The 20435-nt window shown below is 38.8% G+C and overlaps 1 protein-coding gene across 1 annotated transcript in view; it reads left to right on the top strand.

The window, feature by feature from the left end:
- The first annotated feature begins 2802 nt into the window (after positions 1–2802).
- LOC109097843 (leucine-rich repeat transmembrane neuronal protein 4) overlaps positions 2803–20435 on the top strand; it is a 100735-nt gene continuing 83102 nt past the window's right edge. Inside the window, exons 1-2 of the mRNA XM_042732351.1 lie at positions 2803–3447; positions 7271–8835. Coding sequence (XP_042588285.1) covers positions 3444–3447; positions 7271–8835 — 1569 coding nt within the window. The 5' untranslated portion in view covers positions 2803–3443. The remainder of the gene's footprint in view (positions 3448–7270; positions 8836–20435) is intronic.

Raw genomic sequence — 20435 nt, 5'->3', positions numbered from 1 at the left:
CCTGAGTATAGTTTATTGGTTTTCTTGGACATTAAGTCAATATTTAAAATGATAATAACACTTGATTTAGCTTGATGTTTCCTCCTTCTTGTGATGTAAGACCGGGCAGATATCTAACTATAATGTCAGCATGTGAAGCAGCAAAAAGAAAGATAGCACTGACACCAGAGTGATAGCACTACATGGGACAAGGGCAGCTGCCAGCATCATAACTTCACAGGGCATTAATTGTTTCACCGCTGTCAGCAGGATTGTCTCTGCTCGTTGAACCCTGGCCAAGGAGCGGCCCATCAGCCAAATTGGAGTCCAGTAGGTAAGTAAGTAAGAGTTCCAGGGAATGATGTTTTCGCATTACGGACCGAGGTGTCAAGCTCAATTTCTGAAAAAGTGCTGAGGCCAGGTAGAACTTTCAGCCTCTGGTAATATTCACAGCAGTGAATCGAAATGTGCGACTGACAATTATACCTACTTACAGAATGACAGCTAGCTCAACAACTGATCAGAGTAAGTTTTTAGTGTTCATAAAAATGTCTGCAAATTAATAGATTCCATTTTTGCTTGCTGGGCAAAAAAAAAAAAAAAAATCCCATAGATTTACATTGAAAGCACAATATATTGGTGCCAGAACATCACAGAGACCTGCAACCCTTCTGGATAGCAACCATCCAGAGTGCTCTATTAATTGCGCAGCCAGCTGCTAAAAACACTCAGAATACTTAATGGAATAGTTAACCCAAAAACGAAAATTTACTCATGATCAGGCCATCCAAGATGTGATTTTTTTTTCTTCCTTGGAAAAGACTTAGCATCACATCACTTGCTGACAGATGGATCCTCTGCAGTGAATGGGTGCCGTCAGAATGAGTGTCCAAACAGCCGATAAAAATATCACAATAATCCAAAAGTAATCCATATGACTCCAGTCAATCAATTAACATCTCGTGAAGTGAAAGGCTGCATTGCTTGTAGCTAAAATAGAAATTTAATCTATCCATAATATTGCTTTCACAAGTGAATTCTGAATCAGGAGAGAAATAGCCAGAGATTAAGCAGTATTTACAAGCAAAAACAAATATTTAAAACAAATATTTTGGTAGATTCTGATGTGAGAGGACAACAGAGGATTGACTTTTTCACTGGTCGAAGCATTATTATGGATTATGGATTTTTCGACCAAAACTACATTTTAAAGTTAAAATGTCTCAATGATTGATTTGCTTCATAAAAATACAGTTTTGTTTTTATTGCATAAAATGTTGACTGATGGACTGGAGTGGTGTGGATTACTTGGGATTATTGTGATTTTTTTTTATCAGCTGTTTGAACTCTTATTCTGACGGCACCCATTCACTCCAAAGGATCCGTTAATGAGCAAGTGATGTTTTGGATGGCCTGAGGGGGAGTAATTTTTCAGCAAATTTAACTTTTTTGGTAAATTATTCCTTTAAGCAATAGTATAGCAGTGATGAGAACATCTACCAAAACCTACAAAAAATATCTGTGGTCCTGAGGTGGATAAACCAGCATAGTCAGGAACACACTTTCTCCTGCCATGACCTCTTTCTGGACTGTTGTTAAAGACTGCAGCTGTCTGGCCTCGATTTCCAGGCAATAGTACAATTGCTGAGACTCAGTGCACTGGGATAAGCTGTTCTCTTTAAAGACAGGCAGGACATGTTAGAAACACAAGCCTCTTTCATTCTTGGTGACAACATTTCTCTTATTCAGACATTCACCTTTTATATAATATTTAATATATAAGATGGCCAGCTTCTCAGTAATTGGCTTTGCTCAATCAGTTCACAGCCTTGAGAGGTTAAATGCTTTTGTTAACTGGCTTGTTAGTTTGAAGGGGACACTTGATGGACAGAAATTGCAGGGTTGCGCTAATGATGAAGCAGGAAATAGCAGTGCCACTCAGACGTTTCCTTTGCAATGAGGACAACCACAGCCAATCAGATTCCAGTCCATGTGAGAGCCCATAATTATCGATTAAACTGTCATTGTGGAATTAATAACAGCAATGTCAATCAAACCCTGGGCCTTTAGGTGAGCCTATATCAAATGAAAAACAATCTGAAATAATTTATAAAATAATTAATTAATTACATTATTTAGACAAAACATATTTAAAATCTGGAAAACAAGGGATGACTGATAAGTAGGACTTTATCCTTTATTTAGTGACTTACCATTTTTAAAACACAGCAACTTCAAAATTAGCCTAACCTTAGTATGCTTGTATATCAATGTGATACAAAATGTGAAAATCAAAAAAACAAATCAATATCTAAATTTATGAGTGAACCAATGGCTGCTAACTGCTAATTATCTTATTGTCTGTGTGAGCAAACTACATTTCCAATCTATGGCAGAACGAGAATGATAAAATACACAGATGAAACATCCGTAAATTAAGTTGAAAGAAAGGGAGATATAAAAATTGTACAGTGAGTACATTTTATTTCGTCAAAAATTACATGCGCACGTCATGAGTAATAGAATTACTCGAACAAAATACTTAATGTTTCATTTATCTTCCCATAAATCATCTAAGCGTAAAAGGGAACATAAAATCAGTACATAAAAGATTTAGAGATTTCTGATAATGTCTTGTTGGGTAGAGAAATTGACATTTCTCTTCAGCTGGATCGTTATTTGTTCTTCTTTTACGTTAGTCGAGCTAATAGACTTGGTGTGTCACCCACTCGTTTTCCAGTGGAAATATCGAGTGAGAGTGATATGAGAAAGGGAAGAGATTGCTGCTGGAGATGTCAGTTCGCCAGAAGGGGGCATTCGGATGCTGTCTGACAAAGTTACGGTGCGACAGGCGGTTGTGGTTAACCACTCACAATCCTGCTGCATCTCTGTACTGTCGGGAACTGTACAGGAGAGGAGAAACATTCCCGATGGAGTAACACTTCTAAACAGCATTCTATGAGCCTAGTAATTTTGGCCTGTATTGAAATCTTCTAAAGATCCCAATTCACACTGATATTATAATATTCACGGATTAAGCTACGGCGAGCATCATCCTTTCGGGAAAGACAGTATTTGCGCAGTATGCTGAGATGGAATATACTGAAGCGGAAGGGGATTGCTGGGATTTCCATAAGTTTGATTTGTGGTAGATAACTTGGATTTGGAATCGCGCGTCTTCTGCTCTGTGACTTGAGGTATTAATTTTAGGATGTAAAATGGATTCTTTCTGTTCAAGTGGATGTTTATGTTGAGAATTTTGTTTTGAGGGGAATTGAAAGATATGGTCAGTGGTCAGTCAGGAGAGACTGAAGATTTCCCGCGCCTGCTCTGCGGTGGAGGACTACAGGCGAGCGCTCGTGGAAGAACCGAACCATCTGAAGAGAGCGCGTGCCATGCCGTGTCGGGTCTCGAGCGGTAGAAAGCTGTAAAACCTGTGGCCAGGAGTTGACAGAGACGCGGTGATGGGTAAGTTTGCGTATTCTCACTCGGTCCTAAGTGAACGTGGAAAACACGCTGGATGTTTTATGGGTTGATAAATTCGGGGAAATTTCCTGCAGTTTTATTCATTTTGCAGTGTAATGTGAACTGGATTCAGACGGTGTGCATGCAGAAAAACTAAGAGATTGAATGTACTCTGATAAAGCACAAAATGTTCATGCATATTTATGCATACATTCATTGGATGTTCTCCTTAATTTGCATGCATCGATTTATTGTACATCTGATAATCATACATATTTCTTGTTCAAATTTGACCGTGCGTTCACTTCAGCTCACAGTGGTTTGATTCTGGTGAGGCACAGTCAAGTGTATCCGTCTGTTCGTTTATTTGATGGTGATTTATTCAGTGTTTTTATGACATATATGCATGTTTATTCTAAGAGTCTGATAACTAATATGTATAACTGATTTTTTTCAACAATAATATCTAACTGATCATACTAACTGATAACATTATGTAGAGTGTTTTATTTAATAGTTATGCTGCTAATATATCGAATTACTAAAAACGAGATTCCAAAACGATTTTATAAAAAAACTTGATAAAACATTATTGCTGTTATTTATGACATTATATTTAGATCATCTCAATGGTAGCAATTTCATTGCAATCTGTGGTTTGGACTACTATAGGCTTTAGGGCTAATTGCTAAGCAACATATTTCTCAGTCGAGAATGAATGGTCCTTATATACAAAGTTGAACGTCCAAAATATTAAATAATGTTATTGTTTACTTATAAATGCTGTTGGTAGGTGCTCTTCAATTGTGATCCACCAAATGGTGCCATTTATCCATAAACCTGACAACCAATTAAGTTGAAAAGTGTGAATATTGGTAAAAAATATCGGTCAGACTGATTATTGGCCTATCTGTGTTCTTCATCTCTTACTGATTTAAAGAGCAGACTGATGCCAACTCATTGATTAACACTGGAATGCTAATTGAACCTCATTTTTGGCTGCAAGGCAATTTCTCAGAGAGTGCCTGTGCATTATTGATAGTCAGATAGTTGATGATAATTTTTTTTGTAGATTTCATACTTGCATGTGCTGTTGGAAAAGATGCACATTATGTGCTTGCACTGTGGTATGTGTGCACATTTTTTGCAACGCAAGTCTGCATACAATGCCTGGAGTGCCAAGTAATTAGCTTGTTTGAGCAACTTATTTTATTTCTTCATCATTAAAGGAAGGCGACACAGCAGATTTTATGTTTTGACAGAAAACGAGGTCACAATCAAAATGCATTGGATCAGTGTTAACAGTGTCTATAGATGGCAATCTGTTTCATTTTGTATTTGGTAAAGGATGCATACTAGTTATATTCCTTACATATTTCTCATGATTTCTAGACTCATTTTGTAACTAAGCACTGTGATTAACTGTAAGCCACAGACCTTCTCATGGCCACATTAGATCACTTGATTATAGATGTGCTATCAATCATTTTACAGGGGCTATTTGACAGATATGTGACCTGCTCTGATTGTTATTCGTTAGCGATGTGCAGCAAGATGGCCTTCCACAGCTCGTAAAATGATGAGCTATGCTTGCTGCTTTGCGGCACTGTAGTGGGAGATTTTGACAGCAAACATAAAATAATCAACCTGGCAAAAATTTTGGAGCATCACTGTGAAGGGTATGTAGGCGAAATCTGTTTTACCAAGAGAGGAAAATGTGTAGTTGCATCTAAAATAAGAAAAGTGGCAGCGCAAGTTTGCTACAAATTAATTTTCATTAGACTTCTCTTGGATCATTAACTTTATCAGCATCATTTCATTAGCAATGTCATTAAGCTGATACAGTATGATTGTCTGGTTAGTATGAATGGGAGCCAGTGACGTAATTACTTTATTGTACCGCAGCCTGCTTGTGCATCAGTTGTTGGCAACTGTACACTAATGGATATCGGCACCTCTTTGCTTTGTTTTTTAAATCACAATCAGTGGCTTCCAAAAATTGCTCGAACCCTGAAGCCTGCAGACATACAGAAATATAAGAAAGTTATTGCAATAAATAAGAAAATATCAAATCAAGTGGCTTTTTTTTTTGGAAAGGAAGGATGGCGCAAACATTTAAAAAAAACAAAGCATCTCACAAATAGAAGTTTGTTAGATTTGACATGATAAAAAGAGATATGCTTTTCTAAATTAAGACAGTTATTCAGACGTTTTCTGATTATCAACTTGGTCAGTTTTATCAGCTGATTAAAACTAATTGGAAAAATGGCTATTAAATGTGTAGTTAAATCTTAGATTTGCATCATTTGTTGAGGTTTGTTATTTAGTTGTCTTGGGCAGTGATTTTATCCATTTGCAGGTATAATGGAAGTAATTTTTTAAGGCCACTGTATATTATAATCATGAACAGGAGGTGTATTAATAAAGTTCATGACCATTCAAATGTTTGGTTCTGATATCCTGTTAAATTAATTTATGAGTACTAGAGAACTTTATGAATATTTTCTCCTTTTCAACCTCAGAGAACATCTGGCAGAATTACTTTAACAGTACTGATTAATCTAAACTGTTCTATTGCCATGCATATGGTTTTAAAGTGTTGTTTGGATGGGTCTGGAGTCATTTTGGTTTCAAGCTAAATGGATGTTTTGATATTTCATAACGACTTTCATGAATTCTTATGACAATATTAATGTGTCATAGCCACATTCTTCATCTCGTACAGACATATAATGCCTTAGGAACTTCATTTCAGAATGTAATTTCTAGCAAGCTTTGTAAAAGTTTGTGCATCAGGGATAGAATTGAAACCCTTTTACAGCAACACAGTGTAGGCATGAAGGCCAGAGAGATGCAGCACAAATGATAAAATCCCATTACTGGAAAATGTCCAGGCTTTGGCCAAGACCTTCACAAAAAGAACATGTGTATTTTACCCAGACCTCTAACCTCTTGAGCCAATGTTTAGTCGGGAACTCACTGCTGATATAATGCCTCACTTCACCCCCACCTCCCCCATTTATTTTGACAATAACAACACCTAGGCTTTCCTTTGTGTATTAAGGAAAGATGGACAAAGGCTGGTAGCAGAGTCACTGAGCAGCCAGGCAAATATACCTGATTTGGTTGACTGACAATCATTTAGATTATAATTAGGGACTAATAGGATGGCCGAGGCATATCTCTAAGGACATTTCCTTTCATACTGTAGTGGGCTTGTGTCCAAGCTTATTTCAGGACTGGCTTGCTCTGATAGCATGTTTGCCATTGCCAGAGAGAAGAATTAAACAACATGGCATGACTGGATTGATTTGCACAATCACTACTGTTAATTGAGTCCTGTGTGGTATCATATTGCTGTATAAATGTAATATTTCAAGGGTTTATAATCACAGAACAATTACAATATTTTTCTCTCATTAGTTGTCTTAATCTCTGCTTTGAAACTGCTCAATAATTAGGGCAGGGTATTGTCAACTACCTCACATTATGATGCACATCATTTTGCACATTTCACGATTCAACACGTTGCAATGCATCACAGCGCGCTAATAGGATCATGATTGAATCTGCGCCAAAAAAGTGAGAGAGATACTCTGTCAGGGAGAGTGAATATGCTGTTTCAAATGTGTTTCAAACTCTCTTGGTGTTTGATTTACTTTCGCCCACTATTGTGACTAATGCTGTATGTACACTTTGCATACAAGTTTAATTAAATAAATCCCTTTTTAAGTAGCATGATTTAGGTAATACCCTATTAATTTGTGTATTTGTATAATCATGAAGTAAGTAGTTTCTTAACAGTTTTTTTCTTTTTCCATTTCAGGCTTTGCCATGAGGCACCGCTGGTTCATGGTGCCACTGCTAATGCAGGCATGGCTGTCTGCCACCCCTTGCTTTGGTGATCGTCCTTGCCCCCGGAGCTGTCGATGCGATGGCAAAATTGTATACTGTGAGTCTAGCGCATTCCGTGATGTTCCCAAGAACCTCTCAGGCGGCTGTCAAGGCCTGTCCCTGCGGTATAACAGCTTAGCAAGCCTGAAGGCAGGCCAATTTGTTGGCCTCAACCAGCTCATTTGGCTGTACCTGGACCACAACTACATTGCCAATGTGGATGCACGTGCTTTTCAAGGGATACGGAGGCTCAAAGAGCTAATATTGAGCTCCAACAAGATCACACTGCTACATAACACCACATTTCACCTGGTACCAAACTTGAGGAACCTGGACCTTTCCTATAACAAGCTACAAGCTCTACAACCAGGACAGTTCCAGGGACTGCGCAAGCTACTCAGCTTGCACATGCGCTCCAACTCCCTTAAGAATCTTCCCTCTCGCCTTTTTCAAGACTGCCGTAATCTTGAATTCCTTGACCTTGGCTACAACCGACTGCGCAGCATTACTCGCAATTCAATGTCTGGCCTGATGAAGCTAACTGAGCTGCATATTGAGCATAACCAGTTCTCCAAAATCAACTTTTTCAACTTTCCACGCTTCTATAACTTGCGTGCTCTTTACCTACAGTGGAACCGCATTAGGACCATGAGTGAAGGCCTTACATGGACCTGGACATCACTGCAGAAGCTAGACCTTTCAGGAAATGACCTTCAGGAGATCGATGCAGAGGTGTACCGGGGCATGCCGAATCTGCAGACGCTTAACCTGGATTCAAACAAGCTTGTCAATGTGTCTCAAGAAGCTGTGGATGCCTGGACCTCTCTTACAGCAATTAGTCTGGCAGGCAACATGTGGGACTGTGGACCAGTTGTGTGCCCACTGGTGGCCTGGCTGAGAACCTTCCATGGAAACAAAGAAATTAATATGATTTGCGCATCACCCAAAGAAGTCCAAGGGGAGAAGGTTATGGATGCCGTTGATGCCAATGGGGTTTGTAGGGTTGCCCCTGCTATGCCATCAACTGTAATTGTTCCCTCTACCCCTTTTGTCGCCTTTGCCCAGACCACAGCCAGCTCTTTCATCCCAACTCTAAAGTCTGGAGACAGCAGAAGGGGCCAGGGGACGTCCTTGGAAGGTACCACCTCTTCTGCACCTTCTCAGCCTGCTGTCCCACCACCTGAGCAAGACTTTGAACCCGTATCATTCCACAAGATAGTGGCAGGAAGCGTTGCCCTCTTCCTGTCAGTTGCCATGATCCTTCTCGTAATTTATGTGTCATGGAAGCGCTATCCAAGCAGTGTTAAGCAGCTACAGGAAAACTCGGCTGCTGCTCGCAAACGTCGGAAAAAGTCACGGGAGACAGAGCGCACACTCAGCACACCATTGCAGGAGTACTATGTGGACTACAAGCCTAATAACACAGAGGGCACGGATGTGCTGGTCAATGGTACCGGGCCATGCACCTACACCATCTCTGGCTCCAGAGAATGTGAGGTAAGACTCCACAAATCTTATTATCCATTGGATTTGGCATGAAAAAAGGTAAAAAAAAAAATGTATTGCTTTTAAGAAGGTCCTTCACTTGTGCTGTTTTGATGCCTTTTTTTTGGAGATTGTTATTGTTGGATAAAAGTATGTGTGGGAGGGATATGTTTTTGGCTGGGATATTTTAGGAAGGACATGTTTTTTAAATGTTTTTGGCACTTTATGTGGTGTGTTTAACCTTGGATGAGGTGTGAATTTACAATTGCCTATTGATTTGTTGCATATTTGATAAGTCCTGTTAATCCAGTTGACTTTTTGTCTTTTAGGAGCAGTTGTATTTTGGGGTGTGGTAGAACATTTTATTTTTACACTGATACATCTACATGCAATACCTCTTTCTACCTGTGTGGCATCTACAGTACTTGAAGGTGATAGGATGGTTTTTAATATGCTCTGTCATGTAGGCTCTTGCTTTTTCTTTTATCCCAAAAAGATTTGTGATTCTTTGAAAATTTTAGTTATAGTAATCACATGATAACAAACTTCTTTAATAAGCTGCTGTGTTACAATTATTTATTTGTCCTCATTAACATATGAACGTATGCTCTATGACTCCAGAGACCGTAATGAAATGGTTTTGTCTATGGGGAACTTCAAATGAAAAAACCTTCTAACCATCCTTCTAATCCTGACTCCTATACACTCATTGGTTATTTTAATACTGTTTGATCCTTACTCATAGTTAGTGTGAAACAGCGCAAAGTGTAGTGTGAAACACAATGGCTTTCTCTACTTCCTCTCTTCTTTTCCTCGTGATCTTCCTGGGGCTATGAGAATGTCTTTAATGACATCACCACTTTATCTTCCAAGGGCTCTTTTTTGACTTCTTCCTTGTGTATCGCTTCATAACTTTTTTTGGCCTCTTATCTTTGCTTCACACTCATCCTTCCATCTTGAATCATCTTTCCCTCATTTTAGACCATCCTCTTTTATACTTCACCACAAACTGCAGTTCCAATTTACAAAATACAAATTTTCCCAGTATGCCACTCAGGACTCCACTGACATTGCTTGTTGACAGCTGGGGTCAATTGCCACTTTTTAAGGAGCAGGTTTTGTGTGTGGTTTGTATGCATGGCTATATTTACATATGTTCATGTTTTTCCCAAAGGGCAGGTGCTACCTTTACTTCTTCGGACTAAGAAACCTGTCAGGAGTGCAGTAAGGTGTCATTAGAGGCAGACACTGCCTCTGGCAGGCCCATAATAGGGCATATATGCTGGTGGCAAGCAAGACAGGGCTGAGTGAAACAAGAAAGGCAGGAAGACATGCTAGACAGGTAAACAGGTATGCCAAATCAGGTCACAGGAAGAGAAGACTATAAAGGTGGGTAAGAACACAAAGGCACACACAGAATGACATCCTGACAGCGATGTTGACCTCTGCACATGAGTCCCTGCCCCTTCTCTGATCTGCCACCTCAAAGCATTTTTTGAGAGATCAGAGGTGCACATCAGAGTCCAGCAGAGTGGCATGTTTTTCTCTTGTGACTTCCCCAAGAAAAGGAACAAACTTTTTTCATTATTACGTGCAAATCCCTAAGTCTCTTGCACAAAACGTGCCCCCTTTTTGCCATTGTGATGATAGGTCCTTGACAGCACAAAAGAAAAACTGAAAAACAAAACAGTTTGTCTTACGGTGTGCTTGGCCAAAAGGTCAAGGTTTGGCTTGTTAGCATGACCTTATTAGCCCTTGGTAGCAGATACTGTAACTTCACCCTCTGGCAGTAATGTAAATTTGTCCATTGACAGTTATTTCAAAATAATACCTTGCTAGCTATTGCCTAAAGTTTAGGGTGCACATGTCAACATAATCATCAAAAGGCCTCACATCGAGTGCACTTACTTGACCTGTTTCCATAATTTTCTCCATTAATAGTCTATAATTCTGAATTGTTTGCCTTCTTTTTCCCCTGCTGTCCTCCATACCACAGCATTGCTGCATCAACACTAATGTGGTTTGGCTTCCCTCCCGTGCAGCAAAGCGCACGTCACCCATGATTGATGAGTTCTATTCTCTCTCCTGCGATTTGGTATTCCACACGCGCACCTGATTTACGGGCTTTTCACATCAAGCCAAAAGACTAGATTCAAACACACAGTTTAGATTGCTCCTGTCTTGAAAACCAGTGTTCTCCTCATGCCTTACATCGCTTCTGTTGCGAATCACAAATGGCATAAAGGTGTGGAAGAGACTGCTAAGAGGGATTGTCCTCTGACCTCACCTTGAAAGTGGTTCTCTGTTAAACTGACATACGATTTGGCCATCTTTCATCGTAAAATATAATGCCAAGATCTAATGTCTTCTTCGATCGATTTAGATCAACCGAGGGTCTTTATCGTCAGAACTCATAAAAGCTCAACTGCGGATGAAGTGCACATTTAATCCATTTATTTAGGTGATGAACTTTATTTTACTGAGCAGTCATCATGCTATAGCAGACTAGAACTTTACAGTTGTTTTCTTTGCTTTTGTCGTCATGATTTATTAATTTTGATTAATAAAACATACTTTAAAATCACATGATTGTACTAAAAACACACATGCAGCTTAATATTTGACCTTTATAATAGCTGTCACAGTTTTATATTTCCAGTATTTATTATTGTAGTTGTTGGGAGATGTCATAAAACCCATCAGTTATATTTACATTGCAGCTTATACCTCATTACATGTTCTCATAAAACATAAAATACTCACATAAGTGCAGGAACGAGGGCGTCACTCTGCCAGGCCCATTGGGGCTATCGTGTGTGTATATGTGTTAGTCATGGAGGCTCTGAAATCAAGTGTGTTTTTGAAGGCACCTCATTCAATATTAATTCTTTTTAGTTGTGAGCAATTAGGCCAGTACCATCACATTTTGTCATATTGTACATTATGTTGCTGTCACATTTGCATTAAAAGCTTAACCTGTCAGCCCGTGATGTGTTTTGTGGATTTAAAATTGCTCTAATTGTTTTTGTAGCGGAAAAAAAAGAAAAAGAAATTTGCTTCGTGTAACAGTGAAAGGCCTACAACAAGGACATTAATCATCATTAGACTCAACAAATTTTAGTTAGCAAATTGGTGTTGAACAGTACCTTTGACCCCAGCAAATAATGAAAATGGACTAATCCCCCACCTCCCCCCAAACAGACAAAAGTGCCTGCTGGAGATTAACGTTTGGACCACAAATCTGGTTAGTAGTTCAGAATGGGCTTATGAATTAAAAACTGGACAACTGGACTAAAACAGAGATGGAAAGGTGAAGTATGAGAAATGCACACACAATTACAACATTCTGCTCGCTGATCCAAAAAGCTAACTTTCTTTTTTCAGCAAACAGGGTCACCAATAAAAAAAATTTTTCAGTTCAGCATTAAACATGAGCACATTTTTAATGTTTTAATTAAATATTTTTTCTATTTCTATTCTATTATTTTATCTACATACATTTATTGGGAATTGTCACTGGGCGACTTTTTTTCTCTTTTTGTAAGAAGATTTCTCTGTATGTTTCTCTTATAGATGCATTCTTCTAATTTCAGTTGATAGCATACATCCTGAAATACAATCAGGAGTATTAATTGCACCTCTAGCACATTTCTCTTTGACTAGAGGACAGTTTAAGTATAGTGGCATGGCTTACCCCTCTCTCTCCTACTGCACATGAACATTACTAATTAAGTTTAGCAGAAAAAGGCAAGAATCTTCTGTGATAGTAAAAGAAGTGAGAGATGGGATGAGAAAGGATCTAGAAGAACAGATCCATCTCACTGTGACCTGAGAGTCACAGCCCATTTAATTTAGCACCAATCATGCTTTTTAATGTCTGTAGAGTACATTATAATTTATTGGGATTATCATAAACTTGAGCCTGCAGCCTGGCACAAGGGCATTCCAGCCTCCTCCTGCAGAATGACTTTCTGATAGCAAGTCTTTACGTCAATCATCATGAAACGGCTAACCATGCTTTTTCTTCAACCCTTCTGATTTTTGTCCATGCATCTTCAGGTTGGCAAAGCTTTGGCACCTGATAAATATTTATGCCCATCAGTGCCTGTCATTTTTGGCCAAGGATCCTGCATAGTGAACAGGGCTGAAGGGTCCTCATCGTTTGCTTCATCAAGCAGGGAGGAGGAACAGAACCAATGAGGGCTCTCACTGCAAAAGTGGCCCCTCATGAAAACAGTGCCATTGAGAAGCAAGAGTTTTTTGGGGTGGGGGTATTTGGGATTGTGAGAGAGGGTTGTTTTGCGTCCCAGATGGCCTCTTGTAACTCAGTGTTATGAAAAACAGAGTTGGAGTGAATTAGTTCTTAATTGGATTGCATGGGGGCTGGTCCAAGTCTTCTATTTAAAACATAGATGTTGTTTGGAGGCTTTTGTAAATGACAGTCTAGTGGAGTGCATGCACCCTTGGCTGAAAATTGACAGTAATTCAATGGTTCATTCACATCTGAACTCCCACAAATCTCTTTAGCATGCTTTACTGGATTTGTGACATGAGCAAACATTACGTATTCCACTGGTACATAGTTAATGTCAACAGTTCATGCTAAATGTCCAAGATATCAGCTGTGCAAACTTCTGTATTTAATTAGCTTTGTACTGTACTCTGTTCAATAAAGTTTTAAATCACTAGGAAGAAAATATGTTTTAATTATTGCAACTTGTTTTTGTCATGTCATTAATTAATTACCTTTTTAGGAAGGTGGACGTATGACTAAAATGTTATTTCATGGTTTGAGACATTTCGTAGAGTGGTGGTTTTGTGTCTATATTGGTGAATTTCAATAAGTTAAATATTTAAGTTAAAGATAATTCAAGGATTTGCACTGTATCTCTACCATATTGTTTATTGGATTTTTATTTGAATAAATATCAAATAATATTGTATATTAGATTAGATATGCTCATTTCCTCCATTTTTGCATTTGGACTAAATGTAATCTTTAAATATCCATTTTTGAATATCCATTGAATATCCAATGAATATCCATTTTCTAAGCTGACTGGTTTTAGTTTTTAGTGTCTTATTTTTCATATTTAATATAATTATTTATCAGTATCAGTGATAATTATTTGCCAGTATCAGTCAGAATTTTAATGTCTATGCATCTCTAACTTTATTTCATTTTGAAATTGTTAGATGCTATAGGGCTGAAGTCGCCAACTACCTCATGGAGCGATACACAAAACCTGCTGCCTTAGGCTATAATTTTCCGCTTGGCATCAAGTTTTTTAATTACGTTGTGGATACTTTGTGGTATAAGCGATATAGCATGTTTAACACATTTCTCCCATCACATATTATATACAGTAGCATCATTCCACCCAGCCTTACCTTGTATTTGCCTACACAGCTAACAAAGTTATGTTCCCACTGGAAATTACAGACTGGAGACTGGAGCCTTAAAATCCATCCAACAACAATGCGGCGTGTTTTATGAGGGGATGGAGGGTGGCACTGGCAGGAAACACAGTGGGAGAATGAGAGGCAGGCAGACTGAAAGCCTAATTAATCCGGCCTTCCTTAATTAGCCTCTGTCCCCTCCATTATGTGCTTTCCAATGCGTTCGCTCCGTTTCTCTCTCTCCTGCTCTCTATCTCAGCGTTTTTACTGTGTCCTTTCTCCCTTGCTTTATTTGCTGCTCTTTCTCTATTCATCTTTTTCACTGCCTCTATTTGTTCTATTTCTCTTTCGTTCCCTTTTCTTGTGTCCGTCTTTCTATCTTCCTGTCTCTCTCTTTCTCTCGCTTCGCCTTGCGAGGACATCGGCAATATGCTTCTGTGTGATAAACAAGCTCTCTCCGTCGCAGAGGGCAGCAGAGGCGATGGCGTAGGTGTCTAAGCCTGCGTGGTGTGTCTCTGACGGATGGAGAGAGAGACAAAAGCACAGCTGTGGACTGATATCGAGGGCTTGTTTTCCTGACTGGGCATTGTTTGTAAGGCACTCGGAGATGGCGGAATGGGAGAGCTGGTCATTGTGTTCCGTGTCTGGCCCTCGGCCCTGGGCTGGAGCCCTCCCGTGTGCTCATGTCCTGCTTGAGCAGGCATTTGGCCCAGTAGGCACACATGAGGCTCTCACCTCTCGAGTCCATGGTGCATGGTGGGCTAGAGCATGTTTCTTGTTCAGAAGCTCAGTTTTGAATGGAAGAATACCGCTGATTATGATTATAGTGCAGCGACGCAAGGGTGGAATTAGCAGAACCTCACATTTCAAGCGCATACGTAAGGAAAGAAAGGGTGTTGTCATCTTAAACGGCTGTTTATTCCTTTTTCAGGCAGAGATTCATTGTGCTTGAATGGATTGTTCACCCAAAAATTAAAATGCCTTTATGTCATTACAAACCGTTATGACTTTCCTTTTTTGAGGAGGAATCGTTTGAACCTCCTTTAAAACCTACTGGCTGTGGGAAAACTGAAAAAGAATTTCTAACAGACGATGATAATTAAATGAAGCAGAACCCATCTACTTTCCTGCCAATGGCCCACTGTATGATAAATATCTTTAGTGGCTTTCTTTTTTCCCCTTCTCTTTTAAAGAAGGTCTATTTGCGTATCAGGGTCATCTCACCTCCCTCATGACCAGGGCGGTCGCCACATTTCTCTTCGGCCCTTTTATCGTGACCCTTTCTTTTTTTATCTTTGGAGAGGGCAGATTCAGGAAGGTTGAGAAAAATGAAACAAGGATGGTAGGGTCTTCATTGTGGAAGGAGAGGTGATGTGGGACATGACCTTTAAAGTTGTGTATCAGAAATTCATACTCCAATGGTTATAAATATCTTTGATGGATAGCTTGTCAAGTGGATATATTTGCCAGAATTCAGTTTTTACAAGAACTTCATCCTATGTTGGATAATGGCAATGCTCATAACTACAGTGAGGAAATTAGGGATGCATCAATCCGATACTCGGGATCGAGTACTCGAGTACTCGGGATCGATCAGACGAGACCGATCCAAATCCGATACTGTGTGTATACTATTATGTGTTATTGTTAAGCCCCACGAAAGGCACAAAAAAATTATAAAGCACCAAAACATTTTTGTGCACATGTTTCAGGTGTTCTGAAGCTGTTCCATAGCTTCACGTGAGGTACAGATTAATATTAAAGTCATTAAATTCAAGTTCACATAAACTCTTCTCTCCGCTGTGGCTGTCTGTCATCCTCCATTCAGCAATCAAACAGTAGTGTCGCGTTCAGTTACTACAGTCAAAACGATGAATCTCTCTTCAAGAGCGCACAGTAACTGAGGTTTAAAACTGATCAAAGAAAAGGCTCATTAAACTAACGCACTGATTTAATGAACTACATATCAATATCTCTTCCTTTTGTACTAGTGATGTCCGGTTCGCGAACGAATTGTTCGATTTAACCGGTTCTTCTTAGTGAACCGGTTGAACCAGTTCACCAAATCAGACTGAAACGTTTGAAATGGTTCACGTCTCCAGTAAGCATTAATCCACAAATTACTTAAATTTCCTCTCTGAGCACGGGATGCACATAAGCGCTCTGTGATGCTCTATATTGGCGCCTTTAGTATTATAATACTTTTCTGCGCAATCAAAGATTATTAAGTCTTTCTTGTTCTGTCCTATCTATCAAATGTCGCTGCCTTTAGTACTGTGCTATACATTTAAAAGAAATGTCTTTTAGATTTCTATATAAATGTATATACTTGTGTTTACATGAATGTATTTTACAACAAAAAAAGAGCAATGTGTAACATTTTTCCATATTTTATACTTATTCACTTTTATTTGTAAATAAAATATTTCACTAGATTTTATAAAATTATTGTGCACCCATGATTTTTCGAGAATCTAGAGTATCTTTTGCTGCTGAATTATCCACTAACCTAGTTTATAATAGTATTTTTGACAGATTATGATTACATATTTTTTCATTTGTTATTTTTCATTATGAAGTTGTGTATATGTAGTAGATTGTGATTAATGATCAGGTCAACACAGAGAAGTATAGAAATTCTACATTTATTTAAAAAAAAAACTGTGCTGGTATCGGATTGGATCGGTATCGGCAGATACTCAGAATTTTTGGTATCGGATCGGTTCTGAAAAAATGGTATCATTGCATCCCTAGAGGAAATACGATGATTTTAAATTATAACTGTATGACATCCCAGGATTAGTTTATTGTGCAACCAGAAATTCCAGGAATAACCAGGAAAAAAAGACAAAATATATCAGACTCTTGAAATTCATTCCTGGTGGCTCACAGATAAGAGAAACAAAATATATACATTTTCAGTCTTCTGTAACATATTGCAATATTAACACTGTAAAGTAAACTTCATGTATAACAATTGTGAACAGTAATTCATCAACAGTTGATTTAGAACAGTATTATTATTATTAATTATATTTAGACTAGTATTGTATCATAATATATCAAGTTCTAGATGCAATGCATGTGCTTTCAGGGAATATGTCTATATACTCCATAAGCCAATATCTGAAAGTTCCATAAGCTTTTGTCAGGACAAATTAATCAGCTAAAACGATAAATTGTTCACCTCTAGATTTTACCAGGTGGTATGACAACTACAATTATAATTGGCCTTCGTGGTTCATCTTGTGCATTTTACATATCTTAGGAAAGATAGTTGCAAGAGAGCAAGCTCATGAGGAACGCTTATTCTGAGCAAATCTAGGGCACATTTGTGTCAAGAGAAGTGCTCAGAGAGCAATCTCACTGGCAATGAGGTCGAAAAACATTGTCCCTGGATAGAGTGAGAGGATGACATGTCTAACTCATCACTGGAAGTGTTGTTTGGCGGCCATATAATCCTTCATGCATCATTTCAATGTCTGCAATGTCTTGTCTGCCGCCAAGGCCTGTTGGGAGCATGCACTTAACCGAGCCCTGGGACTAAAGCTTGCCTCCTGTCAGAATGGTGAGATAACCAAGTGTGGTTTTGCAGGTAATGACTATTCTCTGTGACTGGGGCTCAGTGTCTTGAAGGTCTCACGGGTCTCATTGCAAACTATTCAAAGTATAGTGCCAAGCTGATGTACAATTTCGCTGGCACTTGCAATTCTTTGGCCCCAGATGCAATTTTGAATTTTATTTTCATTAGCTGTAGCTCTCTAAACCATCATTATCTCCAGCAGGTCTAGCTTTTAACATCTTCATTATGTTTAGGGTTATGTCTCTGAATATTAAGCTTCAGTCAGTTTATTAGCAAATAAAATTAGGTTAATTTAATGTTATTTCAGGTGTAATTCATACCATTTTTTACAACTGTTCTCACATTCAGTTGGACAAAGGCTGTGCTTAAAACATGAGAATACGTCACATGAGATGTGAACTAAATCGAGCTGGACAAAGGTGAGCATTTGGAGTTTAAAAGAGAAGACTTTTATTTGTCATCTGGAATCATGTGGATTACACTGAAGCTGCTAGGATTTTGGATGGTCAAAATTGGTTTATGGAGAGCACCATTTACTTGCATTAGATGAAGGAAAATCCTGAAATGATTTCTTCCAAAACCTTAAAAGTATAGTTCACCCAAAAAATTAAAATTCTGTCATTAATTACTCACCCTAATGTCATTTTAAACTCATAAGACCTTCATTCATCTTTGGAACAAAAATTATGATATTTCTGATTAAATCTGAGAGCTTTCTGACCCTACATTGTAAGCAATGTCACTGAAACATTCAAGGGAACCAGAAAGGTTGTAAGGACAATGTTAAAATAGTCCATGCGACATCAGGGGTTCAACAATTATGTTATGAAACAACGAGAATACTTTCTGTATGCAAAAAAAAAAAAAAAAAAATTGATTAGTCCTGTACCCGAAATCAGTGCACTAGTCATACTTGTGATGCATACGAAAACCTAAAAAAAGCTGCTTTTGAAGAATTCATTCCAAGGTACAAAGGCATCTAGGCATGTCCGAATCCAATGTTAACATTGGTTAGGTGCAGGCAGGTTAACTTCATAAATGTATCCTTATAGATGTCCCATAATCCTCTGCTTTCCATTTTGTGACAGTTAAAAAGCTAAAAGAAATATGGCATCTGGAAGTTGTGATTGGTGGTCAGTTTGCGTGCAAATGTATGTTTCTAACCAATTTTTCCCCCTTTGATGTTATTTCTAGCAAGAAATTAGTATTGTAGTAATTAATAATTGTTCACTTAGTTGTCATCAGATCTCTCTCTGATTTGTCATATAACTTTAAACCACTACCCTACCATCAACAATCAGTTTTGTAAGGTTCCTTCATAGGACAGAGTCATCTGACTTTCTGCCTCTGTCCTATGAAGGTACCTTACAAAACTGATTCTGGACAGACTTCTGAGTTCAGACTTCAAAGGCTTTCAGACACAGTTTTTGACTGACCGTTCATCTGTTTCTGTTTTTGGACGCAACCTATGCACCAAAACATAAATTCATTTATATTGCAGCACACCTGGAGCTTATAGTTGTTAAGTGCCTTGCTCAAGGGTACCACAGCAGTCATCAACTGAGGAACGATGCACTTACCATTGAGCCTCTCTAGAACCCCCTTTAGGGTTTTCATGCAAAATGTACTAGATAATTATTTTTGCTGCACCTCGGAAAAAGCAGAGAATCTTCAGATGGGAATTTTTAGATCGTGGTGATCTAAACTGGCTCTGGCTCTTTTTCTAGTGAAGTGGCTGGCACTCTACAGATGGCCTATTTTGTAAAGTGGGGCTCCTTAATACCTCCATCGAGGGGCTGCAGAGTGGTAAACACTACTTTCAACACTGGCGCCTGCGACCGTCCCAAATGAAATGATCCACTTATGATTTACTTTGCCTATGCCCCTCGCATCCTCAAGAGCCCCGTACTCTTTCCATCTGTAATTCTAATACACCCCTCCTCTATCATAAAGGTACCCCTGTATGCTAGCTCCCACGATCTCTGTTTTCTCATGGGGCCTACATACAAGATGCTCTCTGTTTGATTTTCATATTGCATTTCTTCGCACATAATCACTGTTGTTTGCACTCTTGCCGTACCGTTTTCTCAAACAAGACCTGTGCTGAGGCGTTTTCTTCCTGAATAGGTAAGCTTTGTTTTAGTTTGAAGCGAGGGTACTATCACCTCCTACTGCATTGCTTGATTCAAGCACCAATTTTTGGATATACCTCTTTAGCATAGCACCCTTCGGGCTATCTCTGGCTGTGTCAGATAAGTCAGATGCTACCCAAAACCACCCACTACTCTGCCTTGCTCTCAGAGTGAGATGATATTTTTCGAGAGGAGGAAAATAGAGGCAACAAGGGCTTGTGCTTATCTAAAATTCTAGATACAGTTGTTTTTGTGAGGGACTCGTATTTTGCAAGTTTTATGTCTTGTGTTTGCTTGCATTTTGCATCTGAAACAAAGCCTTTGAACATCAAGAGAGATGTGCAAGTTAATGGTCACACTTTTTTTGCTGTGTTATTTAGAGCAGAGTTTTCAAAGTGGGTCTGCAAAGGAAGCACTGAATGGAAATTTGAGAGAAAGAGAACACATTAAAAAAGATTGTTGTCACAGTTATCTTTATTGTGGGTAGAAAAAAAGGG

Source organism: Cyprinus carpio, chromosome B10 (genome assembly GCF_018340385.1).
Source record: "Cyprinus carpio isolate SPL01 chromosome B10, ASM1834038v1, whole genome shotgun sequence".
Taxonomy (NCBI): Eukaryota; Metazoa; Chordata; class Actinopteri; order Cypriniformes; family Cyprinidae; genus Cyprinus; species Cyprinus carpio.
This window is presented reverse-complemented; position numbering and strand designations above follow the sequence as displayed.